This window comes from Dicentrarchus labrax, unplaced genomic scaffold, assembly GCF_905237075.1.
Source record: "Dicentrarchus labrax unplaced genomic scaffold, dlabrax2021, whole genome shotgun sequence".
NCBI classification, from domain to species: Eukaryota; Metazoa; Chordata; class Actinopteri; family Moronidae; genus Dicentrarchus; species Dicentrarchus labrax.
In genome coordinates this window covers 6,149,854-6,171,180 of record NW_026136719.1, presented here as the reverse complement: position 1 = coordinate 6,171,180, position 21,327 = coordinate 6,149,854, and the positions used below count along the sequence as shown (strand labels likewise).

Below are 21,327 nucleotides of genomic sequence, written 5' to 3'. Positions count from 1 at the left end.
CATGCCTTGAGTTCCCATCATTAATGTCCATAATCCTGTAACATACCAACGCCGATGCCTCCCTGCGTGCAGCTGTCAGTCAGGGTTTTGTGATGGTTACAGTCTGTGAGTGCAGAACAAATGTTTGAGTGGCTGATGTTCGGCCCTCTTTCAGCCTGTGATGAAGGGTCAGAGGGCTTTTCTCTGTCACAAGTTATTTTAGGAGGATAGTTTCATTGAAGCGTCACTGGTGGACTGTGGTGATGGCGATATGGACGGTATTTAAGCCGTTCGAGGAGCGTTTGCTGCCACGTTGGAGGACTGAAGCACACAGGCTTGGTTCAAGGTAAGGACTCATTTTCTTTGCATTAACGCTCCATGTTCGTAGTTGAGTGGTTTATTACAACACAGAGGTCATGTGGGTTTCTATAAGTGGAATTATATGTACTTTATTACTTCTTTTTTGAGCATAAACATCAGAAGCCAGTTCAATGTGAGATTTGTGTTTGGAAACTCAGACATTTCCAGCAGTGTTTGATGGAGAGGCAGCTCTCAGTAAAGCCTCTATTCCTGGAACGTCACATACCAGTCCTGTGAGGTGGAGGGCGGCCTCTGATAGGAGTGGAAACGGGAATGTGGGACAGAAGGCCAGACAGGACAGCACTGCCACATCTCCAGGCTTTTTAGTGCAGCTGGCGTTTGGGGGGACGTGAGAGTGAAATCTGATGAGTCAAAGTGAGGAAGGGTAATATAGACACTGATCAGGAAACATGAGCAACACTGTAAGAGTTAACAGGTTGGAGTAGATACAAGCTTTTAACCAACAGTCTACACGTTCAGGGTTTATTCACTGATCCCTTCATTTCATAATTCAGTTATCAATTAAGTTTTTAAAGCAGCTTTAAAGGTGTAAATATGCTTCTAGATTGGGCTTAAATGTGAGAAAATGAGATGAAACATGGCTGAATAATTACTGTTATCATTTAACAATGAAAAATAATTGTATTAGATCTTAACATGCAGAAAGGTCGTAGCTCATCTTCATTTCACATCAATCATTTCAAACTGAATATCTTTGAGATTTGACCATGTTAAGAACTATGATGGGCCTGTTTCACTAGCTCAAATGATCAACTGAGTAACTGGGAAAGTAATCTGTCATCAGCTGTTAGTCGCAGCCCTACGTTAGCCTCATTATGGGTGTTATTTTTTTAACATCTGACAGTCAGAAATCAATAGATTGATTAGAAATTAAATAAATAAGTAGTTGCAGTTCCACGTTTATTTTTTCTGTGTTTCTCTAAGATGCCAAACTGGGGAGGAGGTGCCAAGTGTGCAGCCTGTGAGAAGACGGTGTACCACGCAGAGGAGATCCAGTGTAACGGGAGGAGCTTCCATAAGACCTGTTTCATCTGCAGTGAGTAGAGAGAGAGAGAGAGAGTGTGTGTGTGTGTGTGTGTGTGTGTGTGTGTGTGTGTGTGTGTGTGTGTGTGTGCGTGTGTGTCATGGTGGATCAGCAGAACCACACAAACTCAAAGTTTCTGTGTCTCATTTGCTTTTATCGGCTGCCTCGTTGACACCTCTGGGTGCCGTCTAAGCTGAAGAGCCACTCAGCAGCACAGAAGCATCTCTCTGTGTTCTCTTCTTCTTTTGTAGTAAACAGTTCAGATTTTACGGTTTTAATTCTATTTAGATTTTCCTCATTTTTATTTGTCTCATGTCTTTTTGTTTCTATTTTCATCCTGTTATTGTTGCTTCCTTGCTCCTCCTTTTTCTCTCTTCCTCGTTTATCTTTCCTTTACCTTTCACTTTATTGCCCCCTTTTCCCTCTATCTTTTTCTAACTTGCCTCCTTTTCTTCCTGCTTCCTTTCTTCAATCCTTTTTGTCCTGCTATCTTTTTCTTTCTTGCATTCAGTCATTTTTTGTCTCTTATCTTTCTGTCTGTCTTTCTTTTTTTCCCTCCTATCTGATCCTTCATCCGTGCATATTTCCTATTTTTATTGCTTCTTTTTCCCCTCTTTTTCTTTGCCTCTCTTCCTCTAAACTCCTAATCACTTGCTGTCCTGCTGCAGTTTAGACCACGCTCTCTTAGAAAGTCACTCACAGTTTCTCCTTTAGTTGCCCTGTTCTCATCCAACCTGCTCTACTAGTTGAATGGCTGCTCTCTGGGTCTGACAGCGGGGACTTTCCCCTCCTCTGCTCTTTTGACAAACGTCCTGACCTGAATTTCAGTTGTGATACAGCCAAAGTTTTTGGGCAATAACCAGATCTCCCAGCTGCAGCGGTATAATCCAGGGGGACTCAGAGCTACATGAAAACCAAGAGAGTGCACACCTCATATGTGTTTAATGATCTCTGCAGTTGGTTGGACGGGAGTCTGTGTGACTGCTGGATTGTTCCAGCGGGAGCTCTGAAAGGCCTCTGCGATAAGCTCATGCATCTGCTAAGTGTTCATCTTTTCTCGAACATTCACCTCACACTCGCCTCTCTTCCTATAAATAGAAACACAAGACATCTGACTATGTGTAATGTCACTGTTGACTGATAAAACTTGCTAGGTGGGAGCTTTTTTTAACCGCCATTACTCCACCGTGTCACTCCCCAGTCTGGATAAACTGAAACCGTCCCACCCCCGCAGCCTCACAACCTGTTGAAATGTTTGTGTTTCTTTCACACAGTGAGCTGCAGAAAAGGGCTGGACAGCACCACGGTTGCAGCACACGAGTCTGAGATTTACTGCAAGTCCTGTTACGGGAAGAAATATGGGCCAAAAGGCTACGGATACGGGCAAGGAGCTGGAGCTCTGAGCTCTGATCCTCCTGGACAGAATGTAGACCTGCAGTCTCATGAGTACGTGATCACACTACAGTTAGAGACACTGGCCAAAGCCGGGCTTTCATTAACATATTTGGCTCACTTAGTGGTATTGAGCTATATTGGTAGTTTTGGTTTTATGCTGCTCCACTGCTACCTCGTCATAATACACCTTCATTTTTGGTGATTTGAGTGAACTGCACCTTAAATTATTAATTGTAGTTAATTTAGTTCATTTCACTTTTCTCCAGTAAGATGAAGGTTCTTCTCTTAATGCAGCTAGAGAAACAATTATATAACTTCAAAAGTGACACAGCAAGTGTGTAAATATAACTTTATTGTTCCATGATATGGTTTCCCACTCTGACATGAATTAAATACTAAAGGGGAAAATAATTGTGGAAACTTTGGTTGTTATCAGATTAAAAAGCCCACAGAAATTAAACTACAGGTGAAAAAGTAACTACAGATGTCATCACACTATAGTTTTTGTTCTTTTTTTCTAGGTCTAAACCACAACCAGCTTCTTCAAACTCCAACGCTAATAAATTTTCCCAGAAGTTTGGGAGTTCAGACCGCTGCCCTCGCTGCTCCAAAGCCGTCTACGCAGCAGAGAAGATTATGGGAGCGGGGAAGGTAAGGACAGTTCTTCCTGGAACACTGTTGTGGCTTTTATTTTAATGTAATTTACTTTAATGTACTTTTTTTCCCCACACATTTTAAAATGCATCATTCTTTAATGTAAAGGGGGTTCATGTTGCTCCAGCAGACTGAGACCTCTTATAAATAATCTTCATAAAGAGGACATTTTCCCAGACCTACACGGATAGGGCTGTAGGATCTGGGCTTTTTCCCCCTTAAATGAACTAAACCTAACTAACAGTAACAGCCACAAGAACTAAAACCACCGACCCCGTCAGAAAATAAAAGAAACGACAAAACAAACTGAAGTCGACTTCACTACGACTCCAATCACAACTGCTGCTGATCAGGCTGGAAACTGGAACTGGAGCCCCCTCCTTTATGGGCAGATCAGCTACACCTGAGAGGAAACAGGACATTAGTCAACATCCAATGCACCTCTCCTTAGAGCCCAAACGTGGTGGTCGAGTGTGTGTGTGTCTACTGTATTGATATGGTCAAAATAACTGACTGCACAACAAAAAAATACCTGAATCTGGCTGCCTGTTGAACACTTTAAACAGAGCAAGATATCTCCATGATTTAGGCAAGATTACACTAAAAACAAACATTCCCAAGAACATAAATCCTTGTGACTTAAATACATATTAGTTCAACCTGAATGAACTTCAATACTCAGACCTACACTGCAACACTTCGCAAGGTGGCTTTCAGTCTGACTGCACCACAAAACTTCTTTATTGTGTTTAGTGTAGTGACATTTGCAGCCTCTATTTTTATCAATAACTCTGTGTGTGGGTGTGTGTGTGTGTGTGTGTGTGTGTGTGTGTAGCCCTGGCATAAAACCTGTTTCCGCTGTGCTCTGTGTGGTAAAAGCCTGGAGTCGACCACAGTGACAGACAAAGATGGAGAGCTGTACTGTAAAGGTACATACACCTACACACACACACACACACACACACACACACACACACACACACACACACAGAGAACATGCTCATTCACTCAGCATTGTTTTCTAATTCTCTCTTCAGTTTGCTACGCCAAAAACTTCGGCCCAAAAGGATTTGGACTGGGGAACGCGGCCATGTTGGAGGAACGAGAGTGAACACTTGTGATTTTAAAAGAAACCTCAAACTCACGTTAACTGCGTCACATGGCAACTGTTTCTATGGAGACTCAGCCTTTACTTTTACACTGGATGATGTTCTACATGCATGATGACATCCATGATGTTCTAGACGCCGTATTGGGAATCACAGTACCGGGCAGCTAAAATAACAGCAGAGTCAAGCAATCTTGAAAACTGGGTAAAATGTTGCCTAATACTTCTAATTAATCATTCTGAGTACAAAATAAAACAATTTTGTCACCTTCAAACGTATCCTGAATGAACTGAATCCAGAAAACAGAGCATATAAATACAGTTTGGGGTCCATTTGTTTAGTACCTCACATACAGAAGAGAGATGAACTCATTATTAGATCACAGATTTAAGATCCTTTTGTTTTTATTACTAATTACAGTTTTGATGATTAAGACAGCAGCACAACTTGCCCAACCCTGCTGACAAGTTGATGAATTTATTTCCATCACCATTACTTCCTGCTGTGAGAAGACAATTAGCAGTGCCTCATCTTGTTAAAGTTAATTATTAATAGAATCTTATTTGCATTCATAAATAATTTGGCGCAGTAATTAATTTGAATAATCGAGGCAACAAGTGATTAACAAACAGCAATGTGTTAATTTCTCCCAAACAATTATGTGTGAGCAGCGGCGCTGGGCCGGGTGGGATTAGATGTTTTTGTCAAACTAAAATTAGAGCTGTTATCTCACATTATTAAAGTAGAAGAGATGATAACACAGAGGAAAATATTTACAGAGTCCCTCAAACAGCGGACTCCATAGCACAGCGTCTTACATCAGAGGTTCCCAACCTGGTGGGTCGCTGAAGCTTCATGGGGGGTTGCGAGACTTTATTGATTTTAAGGGCTGCAAGAAAACATAAAAAATAAATACAGTAGGTCTAAATAACTCAGTATTTTGTTTATTTCTGAGTGAAATAGTTCTTTATAAAGTTTAGATTATTATTTAAGTTGTAAACCTTGAACACAAGCTTTATTCCCAGAGCCTTCACTGTCTGATAAACAGCCTCGTGCTGCATTAGAAAAAGAGATAATAGAACAATTAGAAGAAAACACTTTGTCAAAAGAAGAAGCATATTAAGTATTATTGTCAAAAAACAAACAATACAGACAAAGAATTTTATAAAATGTTACTAAAAACATCATGAAAACTCATCTCTGATCAATATTTACAGGAAATAATCTGCTTGAAATTCATCCAAATCGCCCGTTTTACACAAACCTCCTGCAGTTATTGTGTTCACTGTTTGGATTCATTGTACAGTTTATCAGTTGTTCTATACTGTTATTGTTTTGCATTGAATATAATATGAAATATACATAAAATATGTGACTCTGTTAGGGGTCGTCCGTTAACTCAGTGATAGAGAAAGTCTTAAATCATCTCTCCTAAAAGGTGAAAAACATCCTTTCTTTCACTGACTTATGACTCCAATGCAGCGACCTATGGCCCTTTCTAATACCTCAATAAAAAGCTGTGACATAATAATAATAATAATATTATTAATGATCTCTAAATTAAAAACAAGTTGTCTGTTGACACTTTTTTTAATGGACCAGAAGATGAAATCAAAGATGTAATCACAGTGTCTTCTCTTACAAATAAAACTCTGCACTACATCTAAAGTAAAGCTCACAATATTCAGCCAGAGTGGCAGGCAGTCTGGTAGTGTGCTGTCATTGTTTAGAAGACTATCGCAGTGTTTGAGACTGAGGCACCAGCGAATCATGCAGCATCTACTGTCTCTGCCCCTCTTTGTCCGCCTAAAGGTCTTTTCAGCCTGGGAAGTGGCAGGTTGCCGCCTCTGTTCCTTTCACAGAGAGCTCACCCCGGCAGAAGCAGCAAGAGGAGAAAGAATGAAACAGTCGTCTACGTGCACAATCTCAGATACTCCCATTTTCCACACTGCCACTTAAGTTGTCAGCCTCTCGCAGCCGGATGAAGAGCAGATCTCTGCGACTGCCACTGTGTGTGACCCCTGATGAGACCTCTGCTCATGTTGTCTTCAAAGCTGCGTTACTTAACCTACCGGCCAGTTGGGGGCAGAAGAGCTCCACAAACTGAAACACCAGCAGCACGATATACTATCACTGCATGAAGTGTTTCTGGCTAACATGCAAGAAAACAGTTTGTTTATACATCCAGCAGACACAAAGCAAAATGAAGACACATTTTTATGTATGTGAGGAGAGGAATTAAGATATAAACCAACAAATTATGTACAATTATGTTAAGGTAAAATAAAGTAGTAAAGGTTAAAATGCCTGCACTCATACAATCTGAGCTGTCACACCAGTATCAGTAGGTCAGCTCTTTTTATAGAAAGCCTGACACAATTTGGAAATAATCAATCAACTCGGTCAGTCAGCCTCTTATTTGTATCTATAGGCACAATAACCTGACCTGAAACAGTCTGTATCCAACTATTTCTATGTAATCTCCACAGCAATTACAGGTTTCTATTAACCAATCCTGAGGGAAGTATCTGGTTTCCCTCACCAGCTAGTCACTAATTTTGTCTGTTATTTGGTGTCGGGCAGGTGGCATACTACAGTTTGTTTTTAGACAGTGTTTCCACTCTTTTAAAGAATCATTTCTCTGAGTTTTCTTCACAATACAGAACAGCACTTAGTCAGAGATCAATATTAGGCTGTATTCTTGTAGATGTGACCGTCTGCAGCATTTATAAAATAGATTCATAGCCAAAAGTTTGCTGCAAGTGTTGGGAAGGTAAACCCGCTTTGAAATGTCATAGCACAAAGTTTAAAACAAAATACAAACCTAGCATTACATAATCCAAGTGAGGGGCTAAAATACAATTTGAATTTTCCAGGACAACATAGATTAATTCCAGGATATCTGGTCATTTTAATCAATTTCCAGGTGCCTAGTCTAAATTTCCAGGACATGTGGGAAACCCTGTTAGAGCTTTAATTTGCTGAATACAACCTAAAGAAACTAATTGGTGAATGTCTACAGCTGTGTGCTGTGAAACCATAATTAAGAGCTAACATAGGCTAAAAGGAAACAGTGTTTCTGTTCTATGTAGAGGCCCACACAGAACCAGTTAAAAAGACAGGCACAACATTGCTTTATTGAAGTAATATAGTGGTCATTCATTATTAAACACATGCAGTTCTTACAAAAGTCATAAAACCAACTGTTTAAATGTACAAAGGTCCTTTTTTTCCCCCAGAGCAGATTATACAAAATAGGCTTGATGTGTTCATTAAAAAAAACATCTGAAATCTTCAATTACAATTCAGGCCTTTAAAGGTTTTCTTAACCACACCCAAATTTAAACATCTTTTCATCTCATGTATACATTGGTCAAGTATAAGGCAGCAGCAGTCTGTACAAAGAGCAACCGATTCAAACAAATATCTACACAATGCTTTGTGTGTTTTCCCCCAACTTCTGATATCGTGGTCTCTCTTCACAAGGAGCCCGACCCAGTTAAAAAAATAAATAAATTACACTTTGTGCTTTTGGTCCAGAACCACTGTAAGAGTGTGACCCTTGACCCTGAGTCAGGGGGCGGCGGGGCAGGTCAGACCATGTCGGTGTGTCCGAACATGTGTTGGTCGCGGCCGGGCGGAAACTGCTGCGTCCAGTCGATGATGGCCGGTTTGAAGAGGCCACAGCAACGCAGCTGGAAGAAGGACACCAGGTTCCTCACCACGCCCAAACTGCAGAGAGACCACGAGACCCCGTTCAGGACATTGCACTTTCTCACATAATGTGTTGATGAAAGAAAAGGGTTTAAATACAGAAAGTGGCAAAACAGTAACTGGACAACAATCTCCGACAACACAAAATCTGTATGTTTAGCTTATTTTAGTTTATTTAAGAACTGTTTGTGTGTATTTCTGTGGCTTCATTAGCCTCAAACTGCCACTTTATAAACACATTTTGAATCGAATTGATTAAAGTTGTATTAAGAGATGTGTGAAATGTATTTTTCCCATGAATTTTGTTAAATCAACCAGCATTATAATATATCTGTTTCTATAAAAATGATTTAAACTGGAAGATTGCCTTTTATATTTTACCAATTAAAAACTCAAATCAAATCTTCAACCTCATCAAACCAAGATTTTATGCAAATACATTAATGCCTGCGGGACTTTCTTTCCCCTGAAGCCAACCTCCCAGGCAGAGCTCCATCCACTCAGTTCTCCTTTTAAAGCTTTAACAAACTCAATCATCTCCAACTGGATGTCTCAGCTTATTTGATTCACTGCAACTAAATCTACACTAAGTAGTGCTGCACGCTCACTGACGCCATGCTGGGCTTCAACAATCACAACAAACCTACACAAAAGCTTCCTGATTGGTTCCTTTAGCCAAATGCATGATTTAATTCAGAAGTTGAAAATGTAGCTCATGTTTCCTGTTACTGAATTGTATCTCAAATGACGGCCTTATTTTTGGGTCAGATTTGGATGCAGCTATGCTGACAGATAAACGAGCTACTTTCAGATCCAGACCCAGGTTCACAAAGCCCTCAGCAGACGTCTGAAAAGATCAGCTCACACATGTTCAATGTGATTTGAGTCCAGATTTTTAAGAGGGACTAATAACACATTTGGTACGCTGGTATCAGTAATAAATCAGAGCTAATGTACAATGAGACGTTCATTAATGCACAAGACCTTGACTAAAAAGCATAAAGCTCCTCCTAATAATAATTACACAGACATTAACTACAGATATCAATCAAAACTATTAAATACTGATCAGCCAACTGAAGTAAAAGGACATAGCATTAAAGAGCTGCACTTTGTTTTAAAAGATTACGATATGCCTTGGATGCTTTTTAGACAAAAAAAACTTATTAACAAATGTTGCAAACATTTTAAACTGGTGAACTAATATCAACTCACTTGTATGGATTCTGTCTGAGGGAGGCGGATTGTCGGAGTTTCCTCTGGTGGAGTGTCAGGTTGATCCGCTCCGCCGTGGTCAGTCCCAGGAAGGCAATCTGCGGCGACACAAAGGCAAAAACGTCAGTCAACCACACGGACAGAGAGGACATTCATTGTGTGTACGAACACAACAGATCAATAGACCGTAAACAGAATGAGGTTTCGTGCACTGGCTCGACAGGTTTGGCCTCTCCTGCCACTTCCAACGTAACAACTACATACGCTGAGTTGGTATACTTCCACGATTTGACCTTGAGAATGAATTTAATGTACGAAGGCAACGACAGAGAACGCTGTTAATGAGATCTCTGAGAGTCGTAGAGCGTGGTTAACAGACTCCAAGCAGACAGTCACCTGGTACAGCTGCAGCAGCAGGATGGAGCCCGACCAGCAGGTGTGATAGAAGGCCAGCAGGAAGATGCTGAGCAGCCAGGGAGAGCAGCTGACCAGGGCAGAGACAACGCCCCACACGCCCTGCTCCTCATAATGCAGCACACAGTGGGTCGACCAGTCTGGAACAATAAGCAGAGAATGTTTATCCACTGTGAATGTAAAACTGCGTTGGATAATGTTATTGTTACTGTGTGTTAAGTCACTCACACACGAGACAACCGTAGAACATCCAGGCTCCCATCATCATGAGGGAGAACAGGAAGAGGACAAAGTAGTGGTGGTTCCTCGCTCCTAGAAGACAACAAACATGTTAGATAAGAGAGAGAGAGCGAGCCTTCAACATAGCTTAGCCACTATAAGAATCTCTACTACATGATTGTAAAGTGAGCTGTAGTCAGTTGGTTGCAACCTGCACCTTCACCGCTGGATGCCACTAAATCTTACACACTGAATCTTATAAATATACAGAAATTAACTGATTTACTGATACTGTATTGAAGTAACACAGTAACTGATCCTATGTGAGCTTCTGTACTCCATTAGTAAGAAATAACACACTGCTGCTTTGTTTTAGCATCAATTTGACACTTTTTTATGTTTGTGTTATTTCCTAAACACATATTTATACATAAAAGAAAAGTACTTGGTTCAAATTATATAGTCTTGTTTGTTAGTTATTACATTTCTAAAACCTAAATCTGGTGGAAAGTTATATTATTGGACAAGGAACACATTATGTTGAATTATTAAGGATTTAACATTGTGAAACAGGGCATTTTTTAACATATTCATAATTTAAATGAATATAATCTGACACATACACTAGGTAAACCCTGGCCCAGTCTCACCACTATGTGTATTTTGATGCTGATAAACATTTTCAGATTGTTCATCCTTGGTGGAAGTATGTGCTCTCTAACTTTACATGTTGGCCATTATTTTACGTTACTGTATTTTCTGGCCGTTGTAATCACTTGTTGCTCGCTACAATCTGTCGTACCGATGCAGCCGTTGGTCCAGACCGAGTGGTGGTCCTGCTTCGCCACACAGGCATCGCAGGAGAAGCAGTGGTTCGTTCTCATCGGTTTCTTTGTCTGTGAACAAAGCCATGTAAGGTTGTCAGCTGTTTGTGCCGACGGAGCAGAGTTGTAAACAGTGAAGTGTGTTTAAAGCCTCACCATGCAAGAAGTGCAGAATATTCTGGGGTCCAGACAGCCGGCTTCAGCCAACACCAACACATTCTGACAACACAAACAAACAAAAGTCCGCTCATCTGTGCCTTAAAGATTTTAGATGTAATATAATATAATTTGGTGTCTAACTTTTAACGGCCCTCCAACCATTTTCTTCTCTTCTTCGGTTGCTTTGACGAAGCCTGGGTCGGTCCTGCAGGTGCGGAGGTAGTAGTAGAGCAGAGCTGTGGCATTCAGAGTGAACAAGACCTGAACTGTGGCGCTGGGTCCATGTGGGGGCCGAAGGTTAAGAAAACTCTTCATTCATCAGCTTAATCAAAAGGCTAAAATATCAAACATGACTGTATTTACAGTGAATACTTCACTGCACTTCCTGTTTCTCTGATAAAGATCATAAAACAACCTCTTAAGTGTAAAATATTATTCTGACTTTACATGCACAGGCCTGTCTATGCCTTCATCTGATACAGACACCTACATTTTCTTGAAATGCAACCTGCCTTGTAGCATTGCATTATGGTTTATTTCCTCCTCCTGTGAATGTACAAATACGTCTCTGAGCCTCTTCTCCAATGTCAGGCAGATCAAAAGACAAGTTCTCACTCGCTGATTCTTATCGACAGACCTGATGTATCGCTGAACGTTGATGAAGGATCACAGATCTTTTTTTGACTGTAGGTGAGAGAAACATCCAGCCTACCAACCCTGATTTCACACATACACTGTCTCGTAACTGTTTCTTCCTTCGAAGAAAGGATATCTGGTAGGAACCAGAGGCACCAGGTGACGAGCATCCAGAAGACTGAAGCCATGAGAGATGTAGCAGGTAGGAGAGAGTGAAAGTCTGGAGTTGGGAAGTTCCTGTTTAGACACAAAAAAATCTTATTAAGTGACAAACAAGCAACTGTGTACAACATTCAGATGCAGTACATAAGCACCAGGAGCAAACTGTGGGTTTTATTTTACTCTTTCTCACCTTGAGGCCACATTAATCACAGCGATCACACAGGCCAGCAGGATCCCTTTGAGCAACCAGGACTCCGAGTTCATATCAACTATGGCACCGACACTTCCAAACATGGCAGTGCAGAGCAAAAACTGCAGGAAGACCTGGAAAATGCAAACAGGATGGGGTTTCTAGAGGTTACTGGAGATGTTTGTCTAATGCCTGACCAGAGGTTTGAGATGGGGTGTGTGTGTGTGTGTGTGTGTGTGTACCCTGTATCTGTTGATGATCCGCAGGCAGCGCGAGTTAGAGCGAATCCTCTCCTGTTTGACGTGGTTGAGCATGTGGATGAGCAGCGGGCTGTGCACCTGGTGGGCCAAGTCGATGGGCGTGTGACCCTGAAGAAGCATTAAAACACCTTATAGACGTATATATATATATATATTAATATATATATATATATGTATTACTATTGATTCAGTTTAAAATGTACGATAATAAGTGTTTATGATTGTGCTGCTTTTAATCCCCACTGCAACTAACTCAACTAATGGGTCACTAGGGCTGCACAATTAATTGAATATAAACTGAGATCACAATTTTGTCTTCCCACAGTTAAGTTAAAGGTGACTTTTTATTTGAAGTAAGCTGGACACAGGAACTGCAAAGTGTTATAATTATAAAGCCATAATTGTACAGCCCTGTGGGTTGCTCTGTTATTATATGCAGCGCTAAATTCTCAGATTGAACCTGTGTCAAGTTCTCCACCTACAGCATGTAAAACGATTTATTTAGCTGCTGCAGTTAATATCACCTCAGTGCTGTTTAGCTACTGACAGCTAATTAAAGATTGTCTCCAGACATATTTAAAAACAAATAAAATAAACGGCTTTGAATAATAATTTGTCTGATCTGTTTAAATTGAATTTAAATTGAAATGTCTTCAACACAAAGTGTAAAATAGATTCCCTGTTGATGCCAGACTGTCACACAAGTCCAGCGACATCCACTTATTCTCAGCTTGCCCTGCGTCCAGATTTTCTTTGGTGCTCGGAGCAATAAGTTACTGACAGTGTGACAGCAGACTGACAGTGAAAGTTGTAAAACTCACGTTGATGTTTTCTGCATCCACACTGGCCCCCGCCTCCAACAGGATGTGGGCAGCGTCTACGTTTCCTGCCAGCACGGCGCAGTGCAGCGGCGTGTTCCTGTTCACTTTGTCCACAGCGCTCACAGAAGCGTTATTCTTGATTAAGAAGTTCGTGGGTTCAGGCCTAGAACACAAGAACAACATGTGCTGTTTAATTTTTAACATCACCTCTAGATTGTAATAGTCAGGACTAACAAGAGTCTTCTTAACTCAAAGCCCACCAACATCTTCTTTGCCTACGCCATGACGTCCGTACTGAGAAGACAGAGCTCAGACCCACAGTTGGGGGTGTAAAGTGTTACAGACTTCTCACAGGGGATTGTACTCATTTAACCCAAGTTACATAGTGCAAGAACAGGTGTTCGGGGCACCGAGGGGAAACGACAGAGTCACCAATCTCCTTATTACAAGTCAGTGTAGCATCAAAATGAGTCTGTAGCTGTTATTTTAAGGTAAAATAGTTGCATAATATTGCTTTAAAAAGGCATTTTTCTCTCATCAAGACAAAGATGTATCCCACTGTGTTGTCTAATTATACACCATTGTATATTAATACACTATGATTTCATCTAAAACCTGTGTGCAGACAAAACGTGTGCAAATACAAAAATAATCACGGACATGAGCTCCAATCACGCTGTCAATCTTTAATAAGGTATTCACATGTTAACTTACCCAATAATCTTCTGAGCTGCCAACATCAGTGGGGTCTGTCCGTTGCAGTCAGGTCCATCGACTTCCTGTAAGAAAAGAGGGAAAAAAAAAAGCAAAAGCAATAAGAAAAAGACTATTAAAACAAATAAAGGTGTTACAGAGAGAGTGTGTGGAGGCTGACCTGTCCCTTAGCCATAAGATAAGCTGCTATGGCCATGTGCTGGAAGAGGATGGCGAGGTGGAGAGCGCGGTAACCTTCTCCGTCTGCGACAGAGGGATCTGCTCCGTATCTCATCAGCTGGATCACCATGGGGAGGTGGCCCTGCCTCATCATCGACAAAAGCCAACGACAGCTTTATAGAGGAAGTACTGAACTAACCTTCAGAACAATTTAATGCATCACGCTTTAGCCAGATCCAGCAGTGCGTCCACCTACAGTGGCAATCAATGGGTTTAAGTATCAGAGCCAGTTCTGATTTAATCTAATTAGAACCTAATTATAGGTTATGAGAACTGGGAATCCATTAAATATGTGCTTATTGAATCTGAAGTTAAAAGCCAAGCTTGGATCTGTTTGTCTCTCTACATTAATGACGTAGAGTCACATGTAATTATCTGTCATTAATTTACTCTTTAACCCAACATAAACGTACTTTCAACAGAACGTATAAACAACTAAATCAGGATTTAATAAAAATGTGGAATAGCAGGGCAAACATCAACAAATCCCTTTATGGTCGTTCAGTCACCTTATGGCCCAGTGAAGAGGAGTAGAGTTCAGGTCTCCTCCAAGCTGGTCAACTATCGCCCCTTTAGAAATATAATACCTGTTTAGGAAACAGCAGAGAAGACACAGAGAACAAATCAGGGTCGGTCGTTCAGATTACATTGTGTTGGAGCTTTCTGTTCACTCGTCTCTATTTCTTTCTTTGTGAAGCTGTTTGTTTATTGCTCAAAGCGCTGTGCTTCGTCCCCGAGGAAGGACACACTGTACTGAAGCTGTTTGTTTTCAATATGATGTTTAGCTGACATCAATCCATTTACATTTAATTCACTTTGTGACTGAAGGAATTTGTTTTATTTTTGTTAATTTACAGTAGAGTGATTAAAGTGACTAAGTAATTAATTTCAATACATTTTTAATATAATGGCTGTGAATGACTCAACAGATTATGTCTCATTTAGTGTATACAGTCCGGTGCTTTGCTTGTTTTAACTTTAAACAATCAAAATGATCTCTGAAACTTCACGGGTCTCCATGCTGAGGAGATACATACGTCTCCTGAATTTACACCCAAAATTATATTAAATCTCTAATTAAAAAAGCCTTCTTCAGCCTTTTTATTATTATTATTATCATTATTCTCCAACCAGGAGAGAGAATTTAGAGCAGCACCAAAACAACTGACATCTCCAAATTAGTGATACAGTGATTAACACAGGAGTACTGTTCACATCAGACCACCTCTGTATTTTAAACAGGGCGAGTAACCTGCAGTGGAACGTTAATATATTTACATAACCAGCTCTTCGCGTCATTCCGGTGACTCAGTTTCAATGAGACCGAACTGATATCTGCAGAGCTTACTTGACGAGCTCTGAGCGGTTGTTGATGGCTGCCCAGTGCAGCAGAGTGACGTTCTCTTTGTCCGGCTGCCTGACATCGTATCCTGCTTCCACCAACTCCTTGCAGCGCTCAAGGATACCGAACCTGACCGGATCACAGAGAGAGAGAGAGAGAGAGAGAAACACTTTACAAACACACCATTTATAATAATAACTACCAGACTAATGCTTTTAGTTTTCACAGTGCTCTAAAATAAAAAAAAAAACAACAGCAAATAAAATTGAAAAAGTAAAGTTTAAACTAAAAGCAAGTTTTCACACGTGGTTTCCACAATTACCAACCCCCAATGAGATGAATACACAGATAAGAACGGCTCTGCAGATTCCTATCAGTCTTCTCCCGGTCTTACAAGAAGAGTGACATTTGCTCTGCTGCACTAGAACTCACTGATCAGTCAGCAAAAGCAGCAAACACTTCAGTTAGCTTCAAGTAAGAAATAAATTAATCATTACTCTCTGATTGCAAAATAAATACAGAGCTCTGAAGGCCTTTGTACGTTCCTTGAGTTTTGTTGTGCAACTCCTGTGCAAATATATTGATCAAAAACTCGTCAGGGCCATGAAAGTGAAGAAACAAGGTGTGTAGTTTCTTCTGCCGCTTGATAGTTGTAATTAAATCTGAAATCTTCCTTAAAAAATGATCTGAATTGTTTTATGAGTTTACCAAAAACACTGTGAAGGCCTTAGTCAAAGAAAGAGATCATTACTTAGACTTTAGTACAAGAAGAATATATAAATTGTAGAGGGAGAGTTAGTTAGTTGCGGCACAAAACACCAACACGAGGAAAAGAGCAATGAGGGATTATTATTCAACCTCTAAATAAAGTGGTTTATTTAATCTGGTTCAACCGTTTACAGCCTGTCTGACCACTCTCTGGTGTCCCTGGTGTCCCAGTGTTGGTACAGACTATGGAAATAAGGCTCCCACACAGCGTGATACACAGGAATCACTTTTGCATGTACAAGAATTTGCACATTGTTGACTTCCTACTGCCAAAGACTGAACCACACATTTAAAACGTCCACAAGCTGACTCAGAGCTCCACCACTCACTGCGACGCCTTCACGATGTCCCAGCTGCTGCTGTCGTCCATGTGCGAGCGTTTCTTCGGCTGCTGACTGAGGTTCATCGTCGGCTCCGGGTTTTTGCCGAACTGTCCGTGAAAGCCCGTCATGAAGGGGTGCGCCGCTCTCGGCCCGTGACTGTGAGAGTGACCTGCTTGTCCATGTTGACAGCTGTGGCCGTGACCCTGCAACACGTACGCGAGGAAATAACACACAGATTTGATTCGAAGCACCGTAACTTTAACAGTAGCTTTACTGATTTAAGTCAGTCAATTATAACTTTTTATCTCATAATTTTGGATTTTTATCTCATAATTAATGACTTTTTTAATCAAATAATTATAACTTTTATCTCATAATGTCGACTTTCTAGCTTATAATTATGATTATCTATATATTTGTATATTATTTATATTTTCATCACATAATTTTGACTATTTCTCTGATCATTTTGAATACTTATCTCATAATTATAACTTTCTATCTCATAAAGTTGACTTTTTATCCCATAATTAGTCGCACAATCAGACTCCATTAAAGAGATGAACGCTAGTTTAGTGATTCGAGGTGAATTTATTCGAGGAAGGACCTAACAACGACTAAAATATTCCATTTTTAAATACTTTCCTCACTCACTGCGGCCACCAAACTGATCTCACATAGATAAGATGTTCTATTTGTAGGTTTCACTGTGTAAAACCGGTGATAATGAAGTAAATAATTAACATTTTGAACTCAAACAGCTACAAGGCAGCTGGCCAATGTGGTAATTATATGTACTGTGAGGAGATTTACAGTCAGAGATGATAATTTTCTGCATCACAAATTTAATTTTCACTGAAAAAAAAACTAAAATCCTGATAATGTGAAGGTTTCAGGAGCCAGTACCAAACATGTTTTATTAAATCTAGACAAGATATTGATTTATTGTGCCGTCCTATAAATTTTAACGCAGTTTCTATTGCCCTGGATGAGAGGTAATAGATTAATTTTGTATTCTGGGGGTGAACTACTCCTTTACCACAGCGACACCTGGCTGCTGTTCTCCTCTGGGATGAATCTAACGGGATGCTTTAATTTGTTAAATGTGTCTGGTTGCTGATGCTGATGATCGTACTGTACAATGAACGCGACAGACTGCCCGCCGTGATCCGGCACAGATGGCTTATTTAACAACATATGGCAAAAGCTAACCGCTGTCTGGCTGCGGTGAGTATGAACACGTGTGGATTTGGATGGACACACAAAAAAAGGATTACTATGGAAGCCCCTTTACGCCTATAAATAAAGAAATTAGCCTTAATAATACATTTTTAATAAATTAACGTTAAGTCACAATTATGAGATCATTATTTTTGACCTCTGCTGCACTACAGTATTTTATTATAATGTTGTTTTTTAACACATTTTACCTTTATCAAGATATTACAGCTCTTGCATTTTGCACTTGGCCATATTGCAATTTCAACAATATTAGATTATTTGTGCAGCCCTAATAATTATTATCTTTCTACCTCATAATTATGAGTTTCTATCTGATCATTTCGCCTTTTTATCCCATAATTATAACTTTTATCTCATAATTTTGACTATTTATCTCATAATTAATGACTTTTTATCTCATAACTATGTCTTTTATCTCATAATTTTTCATATTTATCTCATAATTAATGCTTTTTTATCTCATAATTATAACTTTTATCTGATAATATTGACTTTATATGTCGTAAGAATGACATTTTATCCCATAACTATGTCTTTTATCTCATAATATTGACTATTTATCTCATAACTATAACTTTTATCTCATAATTTTTAATATTTATCTCATAATTAATGACTTTTTATCTCATAACTATGGCATTTATCTCATAATTTTGACTATTTATCTCATAACTATTGGCATTTATCTCATAATTTTGAATATTTATCTCATAATTATGCTTTTTTTATCTCATAATTATAACTTTTATCTCATAATATTGACTTTCTATGTCGTAAGAATGACATTTTATCCCATAACTATGTCTTTTATCTCATAATATTGACTATTTATCTCATAATTAATGACTTTTTATCTCATAACTTGTCTTTTATCTAATAATTTTTAATATTTATCTCATAATTATGCTTTTTCTATCTCATAATATTGACTTTCTATGTCGTAAGTATGACATTTTCTCTCGTAATGACTTTTCATCTCATAATTTTGACTATTTATCTCATAATTATGACTTTTTATCCCATAACTATGGCATTTATCTCATAATTTTGAATATTTATCTCATAATTTTGAATATTTATCTCATAATTTTTAATATTTATCTCATAATGATAACTTTTATCTCATAATATTGACTTTCTATGTCGTAAGAATGACATTTTATCCCATAACTATGTCTTTTATCTCATAATTAATGACTTTTTAACCAATATTTATAACTTTAATCTCATAATCACACCATTTCGACTTTGCATCTCATCATTTGGACTCAACATAAACACGTTTCTCATCAACAAGACCATGTTATTTAATGTTATTTAATGTTATTTTAATGTCATTTTACTGTTATTTAAACGTTATTTATATTCCTACAGGCGGAAATGGACAGTTTCCTTATTCCAGGCACAGATAGGAAAAGGAAACACACCGACTGTCAACGCAGCACCATCGCCAAACAACCACAACCTCGTTCAGAGGCAGAAAACGAGCTGAAGTCTGAGCGCCGAGGGTCGGTTAGCTCCGTTAGCTCCGTTAGCTCCGTTAGCTCAGTTAGCTCAATCCCCATTAAGATACACTAGCAGCATGCTAACGACGCCCACCGAGGCTAACAGACCAACTGACAGTTGGTTCGTGTCGACCCGCGCGGACAGGTTGAATCCGCGTTTTACACCTTTTTATTAAAAAAACAGCGAGCTGGCTCGTCAATGCTAACATGAGTGTTGAACCGAAGCCGAGTTTTAAAATATAATAAAACCTCTCAACACAACGAGGGAGGACGTAAGAGGACATTAACCGACTTACGTTATCATCGTCTTCCTTCCAGTCCATCTTGTTGTGTCGGAACGAAGGAAAAGTTCCTGCGGCAGGACGGGCCAGCATCAACGTGACACTTCCGCTCGGCGTTTTTCAAAGTAAAAGGGGCGAGGAGCAGGAGGTATTTGATGGTGGAAAACTGCAGCAAAGGCAAAAATTCATCGATTATTTATAAGATTAATTAAGAAGTCGTGGAAGATGCCTGCATAATGCATGCTGTAGACATACAGCTAAAACAGGGACAACAAAGCTGAACAAATACAGGCTTTTTTTTTTAAATAAAAGATTATTTTATAGGCTTTTAAAAAACAATAATCAGAATCAGAAATACTTTATTGATCCCTGGGGGTAAATTTGTTGCTCACACAGTGTTAAAGAACAGAAATAATACTTATATTACAATATCTAACACAAGGTATACACATATAAGTAAAAATAAAAACAGAAATATAATAAGAGTATGTACCTTATAATAATACAATATATAGACAGGAGTGAATGGATAGTAGCTGCTGAAGTGTGGGCTGCTGCAGTAAGGAAGACTGAGTTATCGGGGTTAAAAATAAATGTAGAATTATTATCTACATACTACAAGCAGGTGAAAAACAGATGCATATAAATATAAATATATATATATCCAACGTATGTGTACAAGTTAGGTGTTTCTGTAAATTGAAATATTAAATATATAGATGCATGAGGATGAAACACATGTGAGGACAAAACTGAAACAACAAAGGTCTTGAAAACTAGGACATGCCTTGAGGCCTTTATCCTGTCAGTGCGTGTGCTTTAATGGAGCATATTCCCAAAACAGATTATCAATTGAATTACCACAAGCCAGTTGACGCACAGTAAGCCCGGAGCTTTCAAGGCCCCTGGAGAGATCTGGTTTACCCTCTGCACGCTCGGTAATCCAGTTTAGTAAAACAAACATATATCATATTCAACACAACGTGAGATGGAAGATGTGTCGGTGGTGGCATTGTGTGTGATTTCTGTTGTGTTGAAAAGCTACAAAATCTTGTTGGAGGCTCTCCAGAAGACTGAGAGCTGCTGTAGCATTAGATTAATGCTTGCTCTTAAGAATAACTTTACATGTTGATATTTTATTTTGAAGGCGTTAAAGAGGAACTCTTGTTTCTATTTCATTTTTATTTCCTTGATGCATTTTTTTCCCTTTCTCCTTTCTTCTTCCTGCCAATGCAGCAGTGGATTTCATTGCTGCCAGCAGTGAAAATGTGTTTCAAAGCTTCAGTGTGCCAGTGGAAATACACAGAAAATCAAGGTTTGCTGTGGTTGCAGGAACAATACGTGCACATTCAATAAAGAAAATAATACACTAAAGACAGTCTGTGAATAAAAGCTTTTTCAAAATACACATTAAGTCAAATAACTCACCTAACACTTTAATGTTGTAGCTGGTTGAGGTGGAGCTCATTTTAAAGGCTTTATATACTTTTTGGGTAGTCATATATTGTATTTATGTGTCTAACACAGCATCATATTTTATATAGCCCACTGATCACATGTTTTATTTGTTAAATCTTGATTTAAAAAGTAACTTTAGTACAATATTTCCCTCTAAAAAGGTAGTGGATGAGTATAAAGCAACATAAAATAAGAATACTCACATGTAGTACCTCAGAATTACTTATATAACTTCCACCACTGTGCAGCTTTCTTCCCAAATGACCAGACAATTGTAATGAGGAATAATAATAATAAACCTAAACAATCAGGTCGTGCA

General features: G+C 39.2%; 2 protein-coding genes across 3 annotated transcripts; one reads left to right on the top strand and one right to left on the bottom strand.

Annotated features, from left to right (window-relative positions):
- Positions 1–223: 223 nt before the first annotated feature.
- csrp3 (cysteine and glycine-rich protein 3 (cardiac LIM protein)) lies at positions 224–4,816 on the top strand. The gene is made up of 6 exons (XM_051379502.1): positions 224–325; positions 1,285–1,396; positions 2,659–2,830; positions 3,301–3,430; positions 4,269–4,362; positions 4,471–4,816. The coding sequence occupies exons 2-6, from the start codon at positions 1,285–1,287 to the stop codon at positions 4,542–4,544; spliced, it is 582 nt and encodes a 193-aa protein (XP_051235462.1). The 5' UTR covers positions 224–325; the 3' UTR covers positions 4,545–4,816.
- A 2,843-nt stretch (positions 4,817–7,659) lies between these two features.
- zdhhc13 (zinc finger DHHC-type palmitoyltransferase 13) lies at positions 7,660–19,677 on the bottom strand. Of its 2 annotated transcripts, none has more exons than XM_051379487.1 (17): positions 19,566–19,677; positions 16,529–16,725; positions 15,438–15,560; positions 14,599–14,676; positions 14,031–14,175; positions 13,871–13,935; positions 13,157–13,319; positions 12,318–12,443; positions 12,076–12,209; positions 11,860–11,960; positions 11,229–11,371; positions 11,085–11,147; positions 10,907–11,000; positions 10,114–10,197; positions 9,868–10,025; positions 9,472–9,569; positions 7,660–8,274 (listed from the first exon to the last, which is right to left on the bottom strand). In XM_051379487.1, the coding sequence occupies exons 1-17, from the start codon at positions 19,641–19,643 to the stop codon at positions 8,136–8,138; spliced, it is 1,989 nt and encodes a 662-aa protein (XP_051235447.1). In that variant the 5' UTR covers positions 19,644–19,677; the 3' UTR covers positions 7,660–8,135. The 2 variants fall into 2 exon arrangements, with proteins under 2 accessions (XP_051235447.1, XP_051235448.1); XM_051379488.1 differs by having other exon boundaries at positions 11,247–11,371.
- Between the last annotated feature and the right edge of the window lie 1,650 nt (positions 19,678–21,327).